At 45.4% G+C, this 17158-nt stretch overlaps 3 protein-coding genes across 6 annotated transcripts in view; 2 read left to right on the top strand and 1 right to left on the bottom strand.

The window, feature by feature from the left end:
• Nucleotides 1–1259: 1259 nt before the first annotated feature.
• On the top strand, nt 1260–3532 carry MRPL50 (mitochondrial ribosomal protein L50). The gene is made up of 2 exons (XM_081176988.1): nt 1260–1492; nt 2727–3532. The coding sequence occupies exons 1-2, from the start codon at nt 1275–1277 to the stop codon at nt 3109–3111; spliced, it is 603 nt and encodes a 200-aa protein (XP_081033114.1). The 5' UTR covers nt 1260–1274; the 3' UTR covers nt 3112–3532.
• Nucleotides 3533–5691: 2159 nt separating this feature from the next.
• Nucleotides 5692–8474, top strand: BAAT (bile acid-CoA:amino acid N-acyltransferase; the record flags this gene model as incomplete). Its single annotated transcript, XM_081175964.1, is given in 6 exon segments — nt 5692–5940; nt 5942–6079; nt 7936–7998; nt 8002–8099; nt 8101–8434; nt 8436–8474. Coding segments are annotated over 6 exon segments (921 nt in total), but the record flags the coding sequence as incomplete, so codon positions are not given.
• A 2927-nt stretch (nt 8475–11401) lies between these two features.
• The window catches only part of PLPPR1 (phospholipid phosphatase related 1), a 164113-nt gene continuing 158356 nt past the window's right edge, over nt 11402–17158 (bottom strand). For all 4 annotated transcript variants that reach the window (XM_081176863.1, XM_081176864.1, XM_081176861.1 and 1 more), the window contains exons 6-8: nt 16845–17021; nt 15936–16067; nt 11402–14367 (exon numbers count right to left, since the gene is read on the bottom strand). In XM_081176863.1, coding sequence (XP_081032989.1) covers nt 14335–14367; nt 15936–16067; nt 16845–17021 — 342 coding nt within the window. In that variant the 3' untranslated portion in view covers nt 11402–14334. The remainder of the gene's footprint in view (nt 14368–15935; nt 16068–16844; nt 17022–17158) is intronic.

Raw genomic sequence — 17158 nt, 5'->3', positions numbered from 1 at the left:
ATATGACTCATTGAAGGAGGTTTCCTTGGGCTTTCGGATCAATGGAGAACCATCACCTCTGCCTGCTTTTCTGCCATCTCTCTTTCCCTGTATGTAAGGTTTGACACCTAGCCATATCATCAGTATCAACAGCCAGCAATTTCCTAACAGATAAAAGAGGGAGCAAGATATAAGATAACAGGTAAAAGAGTAAGAGCACTTTGCAATATTTGCACCCCACCTTTCTTTCTTCCAACCAGCTCAGAACAGCTTACATGGGGCTTACATGGACATGGAGGGCACTATGGTCTAAACCACTGAGCCTCTTGGGGTGCCCATCAGAAGGTTGGTGGTTTGAATCCCTGCGATGGGTTGAACTCCCATTGCTCTGTCCCAACTCCTGCTAACGTAGCAGTTTGAAAGCACGCCAGTGCAAGTAGATAAATAGGTACCGCTGTGGCGGGAAGGTAAATGGTGTTTCCATGCGCTATGGTTTTTTGTCAGTGTCCCGTTGTGCCAGAAGCAGTTTAGTCATGCTGGCCACATGACCCAGAAAGCTGTCTGTGGACAAACGCCGGTTCCCTCAGCCTGAAAGCGAGATGAGTGCCGCAACCCCATAGTCACCTTTGACTGGACTTAACTGTCCAGGGGTCCTTTACCTTTTTACACGGGGCTTCTTCATCTTATTCTCACAACAACCCTTTCAGATATAACGACTGGCCACCTGTTGAGCTGCAGAGGTATTTGAAATTAGCTCTTCCTGAGCGAATATTCTTGTCTTTTCATAGAATCATAGTTGGAAGGGATCATAAGGGTCATCTAGTCCAGCCCTCTGCAGTGCAGGAATCTTATGTCCAACATGGGGCTCAAATGCAAAACCATGAGATTAAAAGCCTTAGGCTCTACCGACTAAGCTATCCCAGCACCATTGTGCCTAACCTCCAATTCAGTGGGACTGATCTGCCTCTGTTCCCTAGCCCCCTACTGATTTTGGTGGCAACAGGGTTTTTATTTTTATTTTTTATTTTTAAAGTAGGCACAGTGCTGAAATGGGCAAATCCCAGCATCAGATCAATTATTTCGATGAGTGGAATGGGAGAAATCCCCTCCATCCCTGAGGATGGGCAATGTGCGTTTCTCATTTTTATTCACTTTACAGGTGGTGGGGAGACCGGTTTCTCCGGTTGCTGCGGCAACCAGAGCCAGCCCAGCCAATCACACGAGCCCTACTTGACACCTCCCTCCATACCTTAAACTACAAATCCCACAAGCCTCAGCGAGGCAGAGACTCGCGAATGAGAGGCGGGAGGGAAAGTAAATCCTCCTCATCCCATGATGCAGCGGGCTCCGGGAAGTTCGTCCTCCCTTCCCAGCTTCCGTTTGGCTTCATTTGCCCCCAGGAGGGCGTCGTTCTACGACCGTGTTCCGAAATGGCGGCTTCCGCGGGTGCTCTGCGGGTCGTCAGGCGGGTCGTCGGCTTCCCTCCACGCAGGGCGCTGTGGGGAGGCGTGAGGTGAGGTAGTTGGCGCAGGAGGCGCGAGAGGCTCCCCTCGGGAGGGATGGGGGTTTCGAGCCCACCCGGGGGGGGGGGCTGTGGGCAGGATTGCAGGGGGTTGGACTAGATGACTCTCGGATCCCATTCCAAAAAATTCTATGATTCTAACTCGGGGTTTCCTTTAACCGGCCTTCAGGCTTCTTGCATTCGATTAAGTGCCTGTTTCAGTTATTTTGGCTCAGCCCCAGTGGGCAGTTTCCCCCGAATTTCTTGTCTCCACGCCTTTGTGAACCCGAAGGCTTAAAAGGGTTTTTTTAAATGCAATGGGAAGCTTGAACTGTTTGGGATTGCACAGGAGGAGGAAACGTATCGCACGCCCTCTCGTCATTTCTCCGATAACAATAGGAACGTCCTCCTATTGCATAATGTTAATAAGGTTATTATTTATACTCAGCCCATCCGACGGGGTTGCCCCAGCCACTCTGGGCGGCTTCCAGCATATATAAAAACATAATAAAACATTAAATATTAGGAAACTTCCCTATACAGGGCTGCCTTCAGATGTCTTCTAAAAGTTTTATAGTTACTTATCTCCTTGGCTCGGGGGTCGCATAAGTCCACATCCTTCAACATTTCTCTGATGAAAATAGGGAGGTCCTATGGAAAGGCAGGGCATTCTGGAATCAAATAGGGACACATGGAGGGTTTGCTATCAACCCCTACCTAAACTATTGTTGGCATCTGTCTGTCTCAAGAGACAATGGAGACTTCCTCTCTGCCTGGTCAGTGTGTATGGGGGTCCTGGGCTGCCCAGAAAACAAGACCCCCTTCTCAGCATTGCTGATGTGCTACAAAGGAAAGCAGAACAATACGTTTGGCACTAGCTTGGCTGCAGGAGTTGCTGGAAGGAGGTATACTAGGCACCATCCAACTACCTTAGGGATTCCACTCTGGACTTGTGTAGGGTTTACTCCTTAGACTTTTCTTCTCCCAGAGATGTCCTGCAAGATGTTCCTACCTAAACAGAGGTGTTTTAGTGTAACATATAGTCTAAGAACTGGACATGGGAGTCCTGGGTTCACATTCATACGGAGGTATGCAGTCGGTCGTTCTTAGGCTGAGAAGAGTCTCATATTCATAATAAGGCTAGTGTGTGCAGGGATTTCGGGCTATAGCGTAAATCCCTTGTTCGTAGATGACAATATATAAATATTTAACACTGTTAAAAAAGCGGTCTTCTGCCTCCTTTCAGCAAGGAGACAGGAGGCGACCCAGAGGCAGCAGAGCCGGTGAAAGAGGAGCCAGCCCTGGTTTGTCCTCCACCGCGAAGCAAAAAATACCTCCCTCCTGAGGATCTCCAGTCTCGCCTACAGTCTCGCATCAAAGAGATATTTGGATCCTCGGTCTCCAAGGACTGGCAAGAGGCATCATTGGGACATAGTCGTTTAAAATATCTTCTGTTGGCACAGCTGGCGACAGATCTAGGCCGTGCTGTCCCTAATTCCCAACTCCACCAAATGAAGAGCGCCAGAGATGTCTTGGCTTTCTACAGCACGCCTGTGAAAGACATATCAAAGTTTGATGAGTTAAGCACGCAGCAGCTGCCCTCAAACTTGAAGATCCGATGGCAGTACTGAGCTGTGGAGAAACAGGATGAAAACACCGTTCTGAACTCTTATCTGTATAGCAGCATCACCATGGGCACAGATAGGATTTTTATTTTATTTTGCCACATTTCCAGAGTGGTTTACTTCCTCTTTACAAATGTTCAGTTGCAATAGTGACTTGGTGAGAGAGATGTGCAAGTATCAGGCTGGTTGCTGTTGAAGTAAATGATAAACATTGGACCCCCATCTCTCTTTCAGTTGGTAACCTTCTCTTGTTTGAAAGCGAAGAGGAGAAATAGATATCAGCAAGCAGTTGTGCATGCTAAGCCATTTTGTCCACATAATTTTGTGTGTCAATAGCTTGATTAAAAATAATCAGGAAAGACAGGTAATGAAGAAAGTGATGGGAATAGTTGTTAAGAAAATAAAATTGTCACAACCAGTCTCCATATATATGTCTGTGTAACTGCTCAGCAACATTTTGGGTGACTGCCATTTGCTCTGTGTGGGTGAAGTTTTCCTGAGGTTTATGCAGCCTTAAAACTGGTTGTCTCCATCTAACGTGAGAAGTATGCATGAGTTGCTCAAGAGTTATCTATTTTGTTGTTTTGCAGTGACTGGACATGGTTTGAATACAACTCAATTCACAGGTACTTTTCACATAGGGCACTCTGCATATATCCAGTTAGAAAGTGAAGCAATATCCTTGACAGTCCTGTAGTACATTAATTTTAAATTTCTTCATCTTCTCTTGTATATTTCTATCTGACAGAGAGTACCATGTAATAGTCTTCTAAGTGTCTAATGATGATGATAAGTTGGTAGACATAAGAAACTGGCACTGGTAGATGCTGGCACAGGCAGACAAGACAAGGATTCCTGGATATTCCCCTGTTTCACCCCAAGGGGCTTCATCATCTGTGCGTAGCTCTACATCATATAAACATAGACACTTTGTAATATATTATTCAATTGAATTTGTCTAATATAGGCATTCTAGTGGCTTTGGAATCCTATCCACAGCCATCCCTTGAGGGGCTCGAACCACCAACCAGCTGATTAACAGCCAGATACACTTCCCACTGTGCCACAAAATTTCTGTGAGCAAATGCAAAAATACGCTTAACTAAAATTCAAGTAGGGGACGCGGGTGGCGCTGTGAGTTAAATCACAGAGCCTAGAACTTGCTGATCAGAAGGTCGGTGGTTCGAATCTCCGTGACGGGGTGAGCTCCCGTTGCTTGGTCCCTGCTCCTGCCAACCTAGCAGTTCGAAAGCACGCCAAAGTGCAAGTAGATAAATAGGTAGCGCTCTGGCGGGAAGATAAACAGCGTTTCTGTGCACTGCTCTGGTTCGACAGAAGCGGCTTAGTCATTCTGGCCACATGACCCGGAAGCTGTACGCTGGCTCCCTCGGCCAATAAAGCGAGATGAGGGCCGCAACCCCAGAGTCGGCCATGATTGGACCTAATGGTCAGGGGTCCCTTTACCTTTACCTAACATTCAAGTAGGAGAGATTCAGTAAGGACAATTGTGTTCTGCTGCTGTGGCAGCAAAGACAGAAGAGCCACCTGTGACATTCTGAGAAACCCTAGTATCACTTCACAAGAATGTGCCACAGTGACCCTTATTATGATAGTTATTAACTTTACATTAACTTTACATACCATTTCATGCTAAGTGGTTGACAGTTATGAAACCAGTTACATAAGCATTAAAATACAAATGTTCATAATTAAAATCCACAGTAGAAGAATCCCATTAAAGCTGCTGCATAATTAAAAACTGGCCACTTGGGTCAAGAGACCAAGGGAAATTGACTTGCTCATCCTCTATACTGGCAGCAAAGAAGTTCTCTCAAGCTTTCAACTTTGTTCCAAGTTGCATCGAACCGGTTTCACATTGCAGCCAAATTCAGGGAACCATTTCCGTTAAACCAACTTAAGACCTGAAACGGCAACCTTACCCCAGTTTGTTATAATTCTGATTTGGTGTAAACCGCAATTTCCCAAATTCAGATATGAACAGGAAAACTCGATTTGTTTGAAATGTCAAAGGGGGGTTAAGAATGTAGGAAGGGACTGGTGGATGAGGTCCGTGGTCCCTCTAGTATCCTGTTACGACAGTGGCCAGCCAGATGCGACTAGACTCGGCTACATTAGCAACGAAAAAGCGTTTTATATGCGTTATAACACTGCAACACCAGATGGTGCTGTGGAGTCCCATCTTCCGTCAATGTAATTTCCCATTATGAAGTTTACAATGTGTTTTCCTGAAATGCTTTTTTGATGTGTCTAGAACCAGCCTTTCACACCTGTTCTATAAACTAAAGAAGTCCCAAATACTGCAACTTTCCCTCTTAGTGGGGTTTCTCCACCCCATTTTGGTATCTTAACCTTTTCCTGTTCTGCCTTAGCCGTTTCCAGTCCTTTTTTTGTGATAAATTTATTACTATCGACTGTCTAGTCAGAGGTTTGCTGGCTATTCCTTACCCAATGCATATATTTGTAAATAAACAGGTAGTATCATGGAGAGGCCACCAGCATTTTTTTCTCAGAAGGAAATGAAGAGGGGCAATGGCTATTCTGGAACTATTTGGTGTTTAATTTTAATTTGAATACCAACCCTTAAAGTGCATAGAAATAGCCTCCCACCCACCACTCCTCCTCAGTTCTTCATTTCTTTTTTCCTCCCCCTCTGATTTTCATCGCAACCTTTCTTGTCATCCGCAGGGCAAGGTCAAGGACCTTTTTTTTCCAGGAGTCATTGACCTTTTTGGTGACCTTAGTGGAGTGACTGAATTTCAGGCCAGCCCTCTTGCCACCTGTGGATTTGCAGCAGTGGCCCTGGTGTATTTTGCTTTACGAAGACCTACCCAGTTTTCTGGGTGTGGTGGCTCTGAAATATTTTGAGGAAGCTGCAGAATTTCTTTCAAAACATCCGACGGTCCAAACATCCAAAAAAACAGGCAAAGTGCATCAAGCCAAATGGCATTATTGGGTCAAATTCCTTTGAAATTGGTATGCTTGGATCTCTTTATCAGCACAACGCTGAATGCTTTTCCTTCTCTGTTGTTTTCTGAATCAGTTAACACTCATTCAATGACTATGCTTTCTGGTTGTTGTGGTTGTTGATTGGATTTCTTGCCCTTCCTTCACCACAGTGTCCCAGGGTGGGTTACAACAATAAAATGCGTAATTAATACTAAAACTATTTAAAAGAATTTCCATTCAGAAGATCCTTGTGTTCGTGTGTGTAGTGTCAAACTCTAGGTAAAAAGGCGTGTTTTGAGTCTATCACAGAAACACTATTCCACAGCTTAGTGTCTGCCAAAGAGAAAACACTCTCTCAGGCCACCATTTCTCACATTTCTGAGAGTGGTGGTAACCACAAGATGCCCGCTTACACCTGCTGATCTTCAATACCTGAGAGTGTTTGAAAGGAAGGAGGCAGTCTTTCAGATATTTGGGGCCGTAGACTTTTTTGTTTTTATAGTATTTGTTCCCCGCTCTTCAGCCAAAGGCTCCCAGAGCGGCTTACATAAAATCAAAATTAGACGCTCTCTATCCACAAGCTTACAATCCAAAAAAAGGGACAAGGAGGGAATAGGAGAATAAAATTTTTAAGGATTTTAATTACTTAATATTGTTTAGGACAGTGTTTTTCAACCACTGTTCCGCGGCACACTAGTGTGCCGCGAGATGTTGCCTGGTGTGCCGTGGGAAAAATTGAAAAATCCGAAAGATTTTTTTTTTTAAAAAAAAGTCAAATTTTCACCCACTAGGCGGGCGCTGGACTGTGTCCACCCTATTTTCCATCCATCCGATTCCCCATAGAGAGCAGCGGGGCTCTGACATCTCCCTCTCCGCACACAGTGGTGGGTGTGCCTCGTGATTTTTTTCATGGAACAAGTGTGCCTTTGCCCAAAAAAGGTTGAAAAACACTGGTTTAGGATATTAAGCGTTCTGACTACTGAAATAGTAGGGACATTTCTGTAACAACAACAAAAATAAGTGTTTATTTGCCAGGATTAAGAGATGGTCGAGTTCAAACATGCAGAAGCAACATGTGGTACAGTCCTTCCTGGCATGTTCCATCTCAGATTGCAGATAGGGGAGTGCCCTCCTAGCTAAAATCAAAAGGACTCTCTACAGATGAGGAGCTATCATGTCAGCATCAAACTTTGAGGTGTGCATAGTAGATGCCAACTTACATTTCCATCCTGCATCTCCCTGGCTGTGTTTTTGTCGATGTCACCGTGTAGCTTAGTGCTCAGGGAGAAGGGTCTGTAGCTAAGTTGTGTGCTCGATGTTTTCCATGGAAAGGGAAATGTTGAGCAGGGGACCCAAATTATCCACCCCTGGTTTAAAACATGGCATAGGTAAAGGTAAAGGGACCCCTGACCATTAGGTCCAGTTGTGGCCGACTTGGGTTGCGGCGCTCATCTCGCTTTATTAGCCGAGGGAGCCGGCGTACAGCTTCCGGGTCATGTGGCCAGCATGACTAAGCCGCTTCTGGCGAACCAGAGCAGCGCATGGAAATGCCATTTACCTTCCCGCTGGAGCGGTACCTATTTGTTTACTTGCACTTTGGCGTGCTTTTGAACTGCTGGGTTGGCAGGAGCAGGGACCGAGCAACGGGAGCTCACCCCATCGTGGGGATTCGAACTGTCGACCTTCTGATCGGCAAGTCCTAGGTTCTGTGGTTTAACCCACAGCGCCACCCGCGTCTCAAAACATGGCATATAAGATGCAATTGTCCTCTTCCTTTACCAGCCCATTGAGGCTGGATATCCTTTCATTCAACATGCACAATTTCTGTGATTTTTCCAATCCCCGCCCTTTCCTGGAATCGGTATAGTGCCAATATGCAAAGGGGCAGAAATCGCACTGGCCATGTCGGTATTCCTGCCGCCGATCTGAGGTACTGTTGTCATCAATGGGACCAATGCCATCAATGGATCCATGCTTTGCTACCGGGATATCTGCATCCTGCCTATCACTTACAAATCTGAGTGTGTGAGGCACATTTGACACGCACGCAGAGGAACACCAGGGCAGTGTCCTGCCTGTGGAAAAAGCCCAAGGTAACATCATTTTCATTGTGGGAGAAAGCAACAGGAACTTCAACAGCAAGGCCTGTGCCATGGAAGGCATGAAGATGAGGAAGCATGGGAAAACACACTGCGCCCTTCTCTCCTATCCGGGAGCAGGATGCTTGCTGGAGTCTCTGGGCTCACCATTCTGCTACCATTCCTGGTCCCCCTTTTTACCTCTCTCTGTGTTATGGATCAGGGAAGCCCTGGCCCATGCAGCAGCCCAAGAACATGCATGGAGAGAGGTCCAGAAATATCTCGCATCTTCACTTCAGCCCAAACCAAATTAGCAGGCTCTGAATATGTGTTAGTTCGGAATAATAATAATAACAATAATAATAATTTATTATTTATACCCCGCCCATCTGCCTGGGTCCCCCCAGCCACTCTGGGCGGCTTCCAACAAAACACTAAAATACTATAACCTATTAAACATTAAAAGCTTCCCTAAACAGGGCTGCCTTTAGATGTCTTCTAAAAGTTTGGTAGTTCTTTTTCTCTTTGACATCTGGTGGGAGGGTGTTCCACAGGGCAGGCGCCACTACCGAAAGGCACTCTGCCTGGTTCCCTGTAACTTGGCTTCTCGCAACGAGGGAACCGCCAGAAGGCCCTCGGCGCTGGACCTCAGTGTCCGGGCAGAACGATGGAGGTGGAGACGCTCCTTCAGGTATACTGGATCGAGGCCGTTTAGGAGTTTAAAGGTCAGCACCAATACTTTGAATTGTGCTCAAAAACGTACTGGGAGCCAGTGTAGGTCTTTCAAGACCGGTGTTATATGGTCTCGGCAGCCACTCCCAGTCACCAGTCTAGCTGCTGCATTCTGGATTAATTGTAGTTTCCGGGTCACCTTCAAAGGTAGCCCCACATAGAGCACATTGCAGTAGTCCAAGCGAGAGATAATCAGAACATACACCACTCTGGCGAGACACTCCGTGGGCAGGTAGGGTCTCAGCCTGCATACCAGATGGAGCTGATAAACAGCTGCCCTGGACACAGAATTGACCTATGTCTCCATGGACAGCTGTGAGTCCAGAAGCTGGACTAACCCTTCTTCACCCATTCAGGGGGTCAGACTAGACGACCCTTTGGCCAATTTCGTGATTTGTTCTGAGAAGGAAGGAGATTGATAAATTACAAAATCAGAAGTCCTCAAATGTCCAGCAGAGGCGGTCAACTATCACAAAGCTATTGAGGATGGGAGCTAAATCAGGGTGGCCCTCCAGAGGTTATTGAACAAGGTAAAAAAAGGTAAAGGACCCCTGGACGGTTAAGTCCATTCAAAGGTGACTATGGGGTTGTGGCGCTCATCTCGCTATCAGGCCGAGTGAGCCGGCATTTGTCTGCAGACAGCTTTTTGGGTCATGTGGCCAGCATGATCAAACCACTTCTGGCACAACGCAACACTGACGGAAACCAGAGCGCATGGAAACGCCGTTTACCTTCCCGCTGCAGTGGTACCTATTTACCTACTTGCACTGGTGTGCTTTTGAACTGCTAGGTTGGCAAGAGCTGGGACAGAGCAACGGGAGCTCATCTCGTTGTGGGGATTCGAACCGCTGACCTTCTGATCACCAAGCCTAAGAGGCTCAGTGGTTTAGACCTTCATCATTGGCCACGGTGGCTGGAACTGATGGGCACTGAGAATCCAAAAATGTCTGTAGGGCACGTTCTCTATTCCTGAGCTAAAAAGAGCCTTTTCGTAGAGACTGTATACATCTGGAGACCAATGTGGGAGTTAAGCACTAACAGATTGTCTTTTTGCCCCCCATGTGAGCATGAAACTGTGCACTGTACAGATGTATACATTACCCCAAGAGACAGAAGCTGCTCCAGGAAAGCCCACTTTCTTCGTTACTCCATTGCTCCCGACTGTCTCCTCTTGAGATTGCTTGTGGCAATGTGACATGTGTCTGTATGTACTGCCTAGTTCGGCTCGTAGCTGTGGGGGGCATTTGCCTGGCCAGCCAGGGAACAGTATACTAAACTTGGTGACTGTCCACATATGACTGATATTCCTCTGTATCTTCAGACGGACACTGAACGCACGAGGAATATATAAAAAGGTTGGCAGACACTCCCAAGTTGAAATAGTCCTCCTGTTGAGACTAGATCAGTCTTCCTGATATTTCGGTCTCCAGATGTTGGACTACAATACCCATCATGCCTCAAACCACAACACCACCTTTTGGGACTATACTCGCATGTGAGTTATGCAACCCATACTAGATTGTGCCCATCAAAAAGCGCTTTTTTGGGGCACAGTGCCCAAAAATGCATGTTTAGGGGTGCCACGCAAGATCGCTGCCCCCAACGACCCTCTTTTTGGGGGGCAGCAATCTTGTGCAGCGTTCCAAAACAAGTTTCTTTGGGAGCCATGCCCCCAAAAAGTGCAGCCCAAAATCGTGGAAGGTCATAAGAAAAAAAATGGGGTGTCCTTTTTTTAAATATATATACTGCTTGATTATAGAATATTGCTCAGGACCGCAATACCTCAAGGACTGCCTCTCCCTGTATAAACCAGACTCTGTGTTCATCATCTCAGGCCCACGTGAGGTTTGGCGGTGGCAACACAAGAACGGGCCTTTTGTGTAATGGCTCTCCATTTGTGAGATGCTCTCCTCAAGGTTTGCCTGGCACCTTTATTATGTATTTTTAGGCTCCAGGTGAAAACCAGCCTTTGGCTGATTAATATCCTACAGCCTTTTAAATGTATCTGTGGGAAGGGGGGGGGGTTATTGTTTTGCTGTTTTGGTTTAATTATTTACTGTGTTTTATCTTTCATTTTATTCTGTGAACCTCCCTGAGATTTTTTTGATGAAGGGCAGGATATAAATTTAATAATAATAATAAATCATCATCATCATCATCTCAAAGCAGTTTACAATGACGATGCTTGCAATGAGCTAGGAGATCCCAAGTCACTAGTGACTACATTCTGGAAAGCCAAGTGATGTGGCTGTACAACAAGGTACCCAATAAATATTTCCCTCCCGACTCCTAGAACAAATGACAAAGCCCTGATGCAAAGAGTTTTGTGATAAGGTATTTTTTTTCTTCAATCTCTTTTGGAAAAAAAGTTTATACAAAAACCCAAGAACCAACATGGTAGACATTTCAGCAAAAGTACAGAAGAGAGGCTCCATTCCTCAAAGGAAACACTCTATTGGATATCACCATGCTATAGAAAATAAATGAGATGCAGCAGGAAAGCCCTAGGACAAAGAAGATCGACCAGCAAACTGGCCCCTTTTGCATTCTTTTACTCTGTTAACAATAATACTGTGCAAAGTGGAAAACCAGTTTTGGATACAAATGCATCACGGTAGGACTCACGGAAGGTAGACATTGCCTGTTCTTACGATGACTAGGCAGGCACTTCTATGGGAAAGGCATGCCCAGATATATTAGGATTTAAGAACTGGGTCACACACATTATTATAATTACCATGTATGAAGCAGCCAAGTTACGCCTGGTGAGAGTTTTGAAGGCTCCCTCCCTACAAGCAAGGAAAGCTGCAGCGCCTGTGTAGCCGCCTTCACAGCTGAAGAGAAGTCAGTGGTTGGGCTTTTTTGGCCTCTTGTCATCTCCATTTATCTGGCCACAAATATTCCTGAATAGTGGGGAGGGGGAGGAGCAGAGAAGATGAGTTGCAAGAGATAACAAGAGATGACAACGGGGGCATTCAGATGTGGGAGGATATTAATTGTGTTAGTTTCCCTAATGCTACAGCTTCTGTCCGTTTTCTAATGTCTCTTTCCTACTGTTGCACTACAGAATGTTGGATTTTTGACTGGCGCGTCATACCAAATTTCATTCAAACCAGTGGCTGTGGTGTGACACAACAGCAAACGTCGTTGGACAACGTCAACACTCCCTCATCCTTTTTGCATATGCCTGCTTTGGTTTCCCTGTGATCCACCTGTAAAACTGGCAGGAAAGAACTGCATGCTGGTATACTGCCCCAAATTTAATCATTTGACTCCCCGCAATTTCTGGGTTAGTGGGGTTGCAAGAGGATTCCCCCCTCCCCCTGGACATGGAAATGATCGCTAAACTTCCACTAGATTTCCAGAGTGGGCTTTTACTGTTGTGTGAAAGCTCACGTACCATGTGGAAACTAAAGATCAGGGAAACCTCGGGGAAGCAGAATAAACTGCCACGCGAAGGCAGCCAGCGCTAGGAAGAAGTGTGGCCATAAACTCTTCCTTCTCTTTAGGGCTTAAAGTCCCTCTAGCTTTCGTTACTCGTAGGCAGGAAGCTTCCAGAGGTCTGAACAGCCACAGCCGGGTTGCTACCCACATGGTTAAGTGTGACACGTTGCTAGGATCCAATTTCCCACTCATGTCAACAGCATGAATGGTGTTACTTTATATTAGCACCAATGGAACAGAGTCACAAATTTATTAGCCTAAGGCTCCTTTCTAGGTGGTTATATGATGTGCTAATGCAGCAATGAAACATTTACACTCCTCCTATTACAAAACACTAGGTGGAACCACAGTGATGGCTTCAAACCTTCCAGACCAATTTTTTTTTGGGGGGGAAGGGGCCCTTTGCGATGCACCATGCGGTGGGCCGAATTCCATGTGTGCCGAATGGTCAGAGATATTTCGGTCCAAGGGTCAGTGCCACTCCCAAAGTTATCCATGTCTTTAAAATGCATGCAAATGCCACAAAGGAAGGATTACACACATTGTCTATTTCACAGCGAAGATGGACATTTGGTAGAACTCTGTGGTTGGATGAACATGTCTGTGAAGTTTCCTACATGAAGTTTTTATGCTCCTTAGGAGACAAGTCTTAAGAAGCATGTCTTTATATATCTAAAAAAACATATGCTCCGAGCTGGACTTAAGCATATTGTGTAGACCATTGTTCTTTGGCCTGCGACTGCAATAACACTTTATGGTTTCGTTCCCAACTTGTGGCTCTATCAAAAAAAATCTGTATAAAAACGCGAACAATATTGTGCTGGCTATTTGAATGTACCCAGCACAATGGCCCTCTCAAACAAATTCACTAAGGTCTCAGTCCTGCAACATTCTCATTGCATGCTAGGGGTCTTAACATTTAGCCATTGGCCATAAACTGCCGTCACTTATTCGTGCAATCCATGGCAGTAATCTTAAAGACAATGCACAAGAGAAGAACGTGTGCACCTGGGCTTTCTCTATAATTTCCACGGTAACGGCTCCAAAGGCTGTGTTATTTTTTAATTGATATTTTTTGTTTTAAGAGTCATTTGTCTGTGGGCTCCTGTGAGCGAGCCCTTGTTGGGAGCAGGCGCTGCGAAGACTACAGAAAAAAGCCACAAGGCAGTGTGTGGATTGCACATAAAGAGGACCCCAGGCCCAAGGAAAGCAGTCTGGAGGAAGCTACCTGAAGATCTCACAATCGTGCATCTGCTGCGTCAATTTCCTGAGGAAGTTCCATGGAGATGTATGGGAATCCTGAAATGCACTTCAGCGTTCTTGTGCTCAACTCCCGTGCACATCCATGGGACTTATTCAGGAAGAGTAAAACTTTGCAGCAGGCTAGTCCTCATGTTCTTACCATGCTGAATCAGGACTCAGAAAATACATATTTCTCATCATCAATAGCCTAAAGGTTTAGATCCCGGTCATGCTGTGGAAACTCTGGGGTAACTACATTCAAGTACCACAGAGTTGCACCAGCAATAAACAAAACTATCCCCTTTCATTTACTGGAAGCATTTTCCCTGGTAACAAAATGTTAAAAGTGAATTAGTATTATAATTCTCATTTAATTTATTGTATATAAAACAAAACCGAAAAAGGTCTGTGTACAAATATCACAAAACATCAACAATTCCCAAAGATGTAGTGCCTCAGAACACATTTTAAAACAAGAAAAGGTCTCTCGCTTTTTTTTGTTTTAATTTTTGTTCCCCCCTCCTCCCTTTTGTCTTAAATTCTGGCATAAATATATTAAAGCTGACCAAAAAAGTGGAAGGAGGGGGGGATTCCAGGGTGAGCTACATCACTTCCTCATACAAAAATGTACAAAACATTAGCTTCTAACTAGACATAACATAATACTGGTCATCACAGTTTTGACAATTAGTATAACTGTGTGTCGTTGTGGGAGTATTGTGTACCGGAGGGCGATAAAAAATAGCTTCTTTTGCCATCTTTCAGATCAGGTTACTTCAGTCATAGAGGCAGAATGATTCTATGGGAAAAAAGAGAGAGGACACAAAGCACAGAATACTTTTTAGTATGATACAATGCTGTCTGGATTGTCAAGACTCAAGTTAGGTAGCCAAAATAAATCGAAACCAATTCAAAAGATTATGTAGGATACAGTGGTACCTTGGTTTTCAAATGCCTTGGTACTCAAACGCCTTGGTTTCCAAACGCCGAAAACCCGGAAGTAAGTGTTCCGGTTTTTGAACGTTTTTCAGAAGCCGAACGTCCAATGCAGCTGTCGGCTATTGTTTCCGGGGTGCCAGCACCAATCAGAAGCTGTGCCTTGGTTTTCAAACATTTTGGAAGTCAAACAGACTTCCGGAACGGATTAAGTTTGGCACTTTTGTTTCTGCTGTTTATTTTGCGTTTTTGTTTTTGAGGCTTTTTCGGTTAATTTGTTTTTGTGACTGTGAGGAATCCAGTTCAACTATTGATTGATTGATTGTGTGACTGTGGAAATGAATAACCCTAACTCTGGTAAGTAACTTCCAAAGGGTTTATCTTGCTCTCAGGCCAAAATGTACCCATGTACAAATGTACTAAGCTACCCCTGGCTTAGACAGGACTGGATGAGACAGACCGATGGCTTGATGTGGTCTGAGGCAGCTTCCTAGGTTAAAGGGCAATCCTAACTCTGGCTTCTGCCCTGGTGGGATTGAATGAGGCAGTGGGGCCATAGATGCACAGTGCTTGGAGTGGAAAGTGAAAAGGAGACATAGATTTCGGTGGAAATCTGGTGCCAGCAGTCGAGCCCAAGCCCAGCAGTGAAGCCCAAGCTTGGTGGTCCAATAGATCCTGAACCGATTCCAGCACCCATTCAGCAGTTGGAAACAGGGTTTGCATTAACAGATTGATGCTAATATTGATCTGTAGGTGGAGGCTGGCAAGGCCGGAAGGAGGGAAGCCACGGCTTAATCCACATAAACACTCAGCCAGCGGAAAGGGTTTTTTTATTGTTCTGCCCAAGGAGTAGGAAAGAAAGAAAGAGAGAGAGAGAGAGAGAGAGAGAGAGGAAGGAAGGAAGGAAGGAAGGGAAGAAAGAAAGAAAAGAAAAGAAAAGAAAAGAAAAGAAAAGAAAAGAAAAGAAAAGAAAGAAAGAAAAGTTCCAAGTTTGTATGTGCCTGTTCCCTCTCTGGAAGGATGTAACAGGTACTGGCAGAAGGGAGTCTGCCCCATTCTCCAGGATTTCACAACAGACAGAGAAGAATTTTGGAAAGATTGCTCCAGTTAAAATGAAGGTATTGCCCAAACTATTTTTTACCTTTCAACATTTTAGCAATATTTTTAACACCAAAGATGTTAAAAACACAGCAGAAAACCACCCAACCAGTTTATCTGGAACAAAGAGAAGGTGGTAATGGTGATTTGTTTGGGGGGGGGGATGGGAGATGTAGGTACTCAAATGCTACAGAGGAGCAAGTGAAAAGAAGATCTGATTTAGCCTAACATTATATGGCATTCTGTTTTGGAAGCAACAGGAGTCTGGCTCGGCTAACCAAACCAGATTACCCCGAATGAATAAAAGGTTCAAGGGGGCAGAATAGACAGCACCTGTGCACTCAATGTCTCCAAAGGACTTTCCACTCTGGGAAACGCCATCAGGGGCATTCCTCGTTGCTCTTCGGGCTTTGATTTAGAAGGAGCTCCATGTGTTCCTTTGAAATTATGAACCACGCATATTCCCTGTGGGATGGGGAGAAGAAGAGAACCCAGATCAGTACAGCAATGATGGAAGACCCTCAGTTAGCAGGACACAGTAGCTAAACGTCTTGTTTTGGAGTGACGCCACGCTTCCTCATCCAGGCTGGTTTATAGTAGGGCCACATGAGAGCCTTTTGCCAAGTTGGCTACTACCAGGAACTATGACATTCCTGTGGCCTGCCTCAGTGGGACAGGTGTGTTTGTCTGCATCTTAATTTTTTTTTAAAATGCTCTTTTGGTGCCTCCAAGCTCTTGTGAAAGGTAAGAATTATGAATCACTGCAACCTAATCTAAAAGGTAAAGGACCCCTAGATGGTTAAGTCCAGTCAAAGGTGACTATGGGGTTGCGGCGCTCATCTCGCTTTCAGGCCGAGGGAGCCAGCATTTGTCCACAGACAGCTTTCTGGGTCATGTGGCCAGCAGGACTAAACAGCTTCTGGCGCAATGGAACACTGTGACAGAAGCCAGAGCGAACAGAAACACCATTTACCTTCCCGCCACAGTGGTACCTATTTATCTACTTGCAGTGGCATGCTTTTGAACTGCTAGGTTAGCAGGAGCTGGGACAGAGCAACGGGAGCTCACTCCATTGCGGGCATTTGAACCGCCAACCTTCTGATCGGCAAGCCCAAGAGCTCAGTGATTTAGACCACAGCGCCAGCTGCGTCCCTTGCAACCTAATGTAGGGGCACCATGACAATGGGGCTTTTCCAGTATGGAAAGGATAGCAAAATAAATAAACCAGAGCCATTCACCTACCAGGAAAAGAGCGACTGCACTTCCCAAGATGAAGCCTGCAATGACGTCCGAACAGTGGTTTCGATACTCAGAAACTCGGTTGAGCCCAGTAAGGAAGGCAGCACATAGAGTCCCCAGGCACAAGACGGGCTTGGCGAGTCGACTGCTTTTCGTCTTAATTGTGCTCGTGATGTACATCTGAAACATAGTCAAACCAGATCGGCCTTAAGAGACCCGAGACAACTTGTATCAGACAGGGATAGGGGAGAAACTGGAACTTGTTTGCATTTTGATGGTTTTCACTTCCTGATATGAAAGGCCTCTGCCCTTCAAAA

The sequence above is a fragment of the Podarcis bocagei genome (genome assembly GCF_964188305.1).
Source record: "Podarcis bocagei genome assembly, chromosome: 17".
Taxonomy (NCBI): domain Eukaryota; kingdom Metazoa; phylum Chordata; class Lepidosauria; order Squamata; family Lacertidae; genus Podarcis; species Podarcis bocagei.
This window is presented reverse-complemented; position numbering and strand designations above follow the sequence as displayed.

Coding starts and splice junctions, on each gene's coding strand:
- MRPL50 (XM_081176988.1), top strand. CDS start 1,275: ATGAGAGGCGGGAGGGAAAGTAAATCCTCCTCATCCCATGATGCAGCG. Junction 1,493..2,726: donor GCGCTGTGGGGAGGCGTGAG/GTGAGGTAGTTG, acceptor GCCTCCTTTCAG/CAAGGAGACAGGAGGCGACC.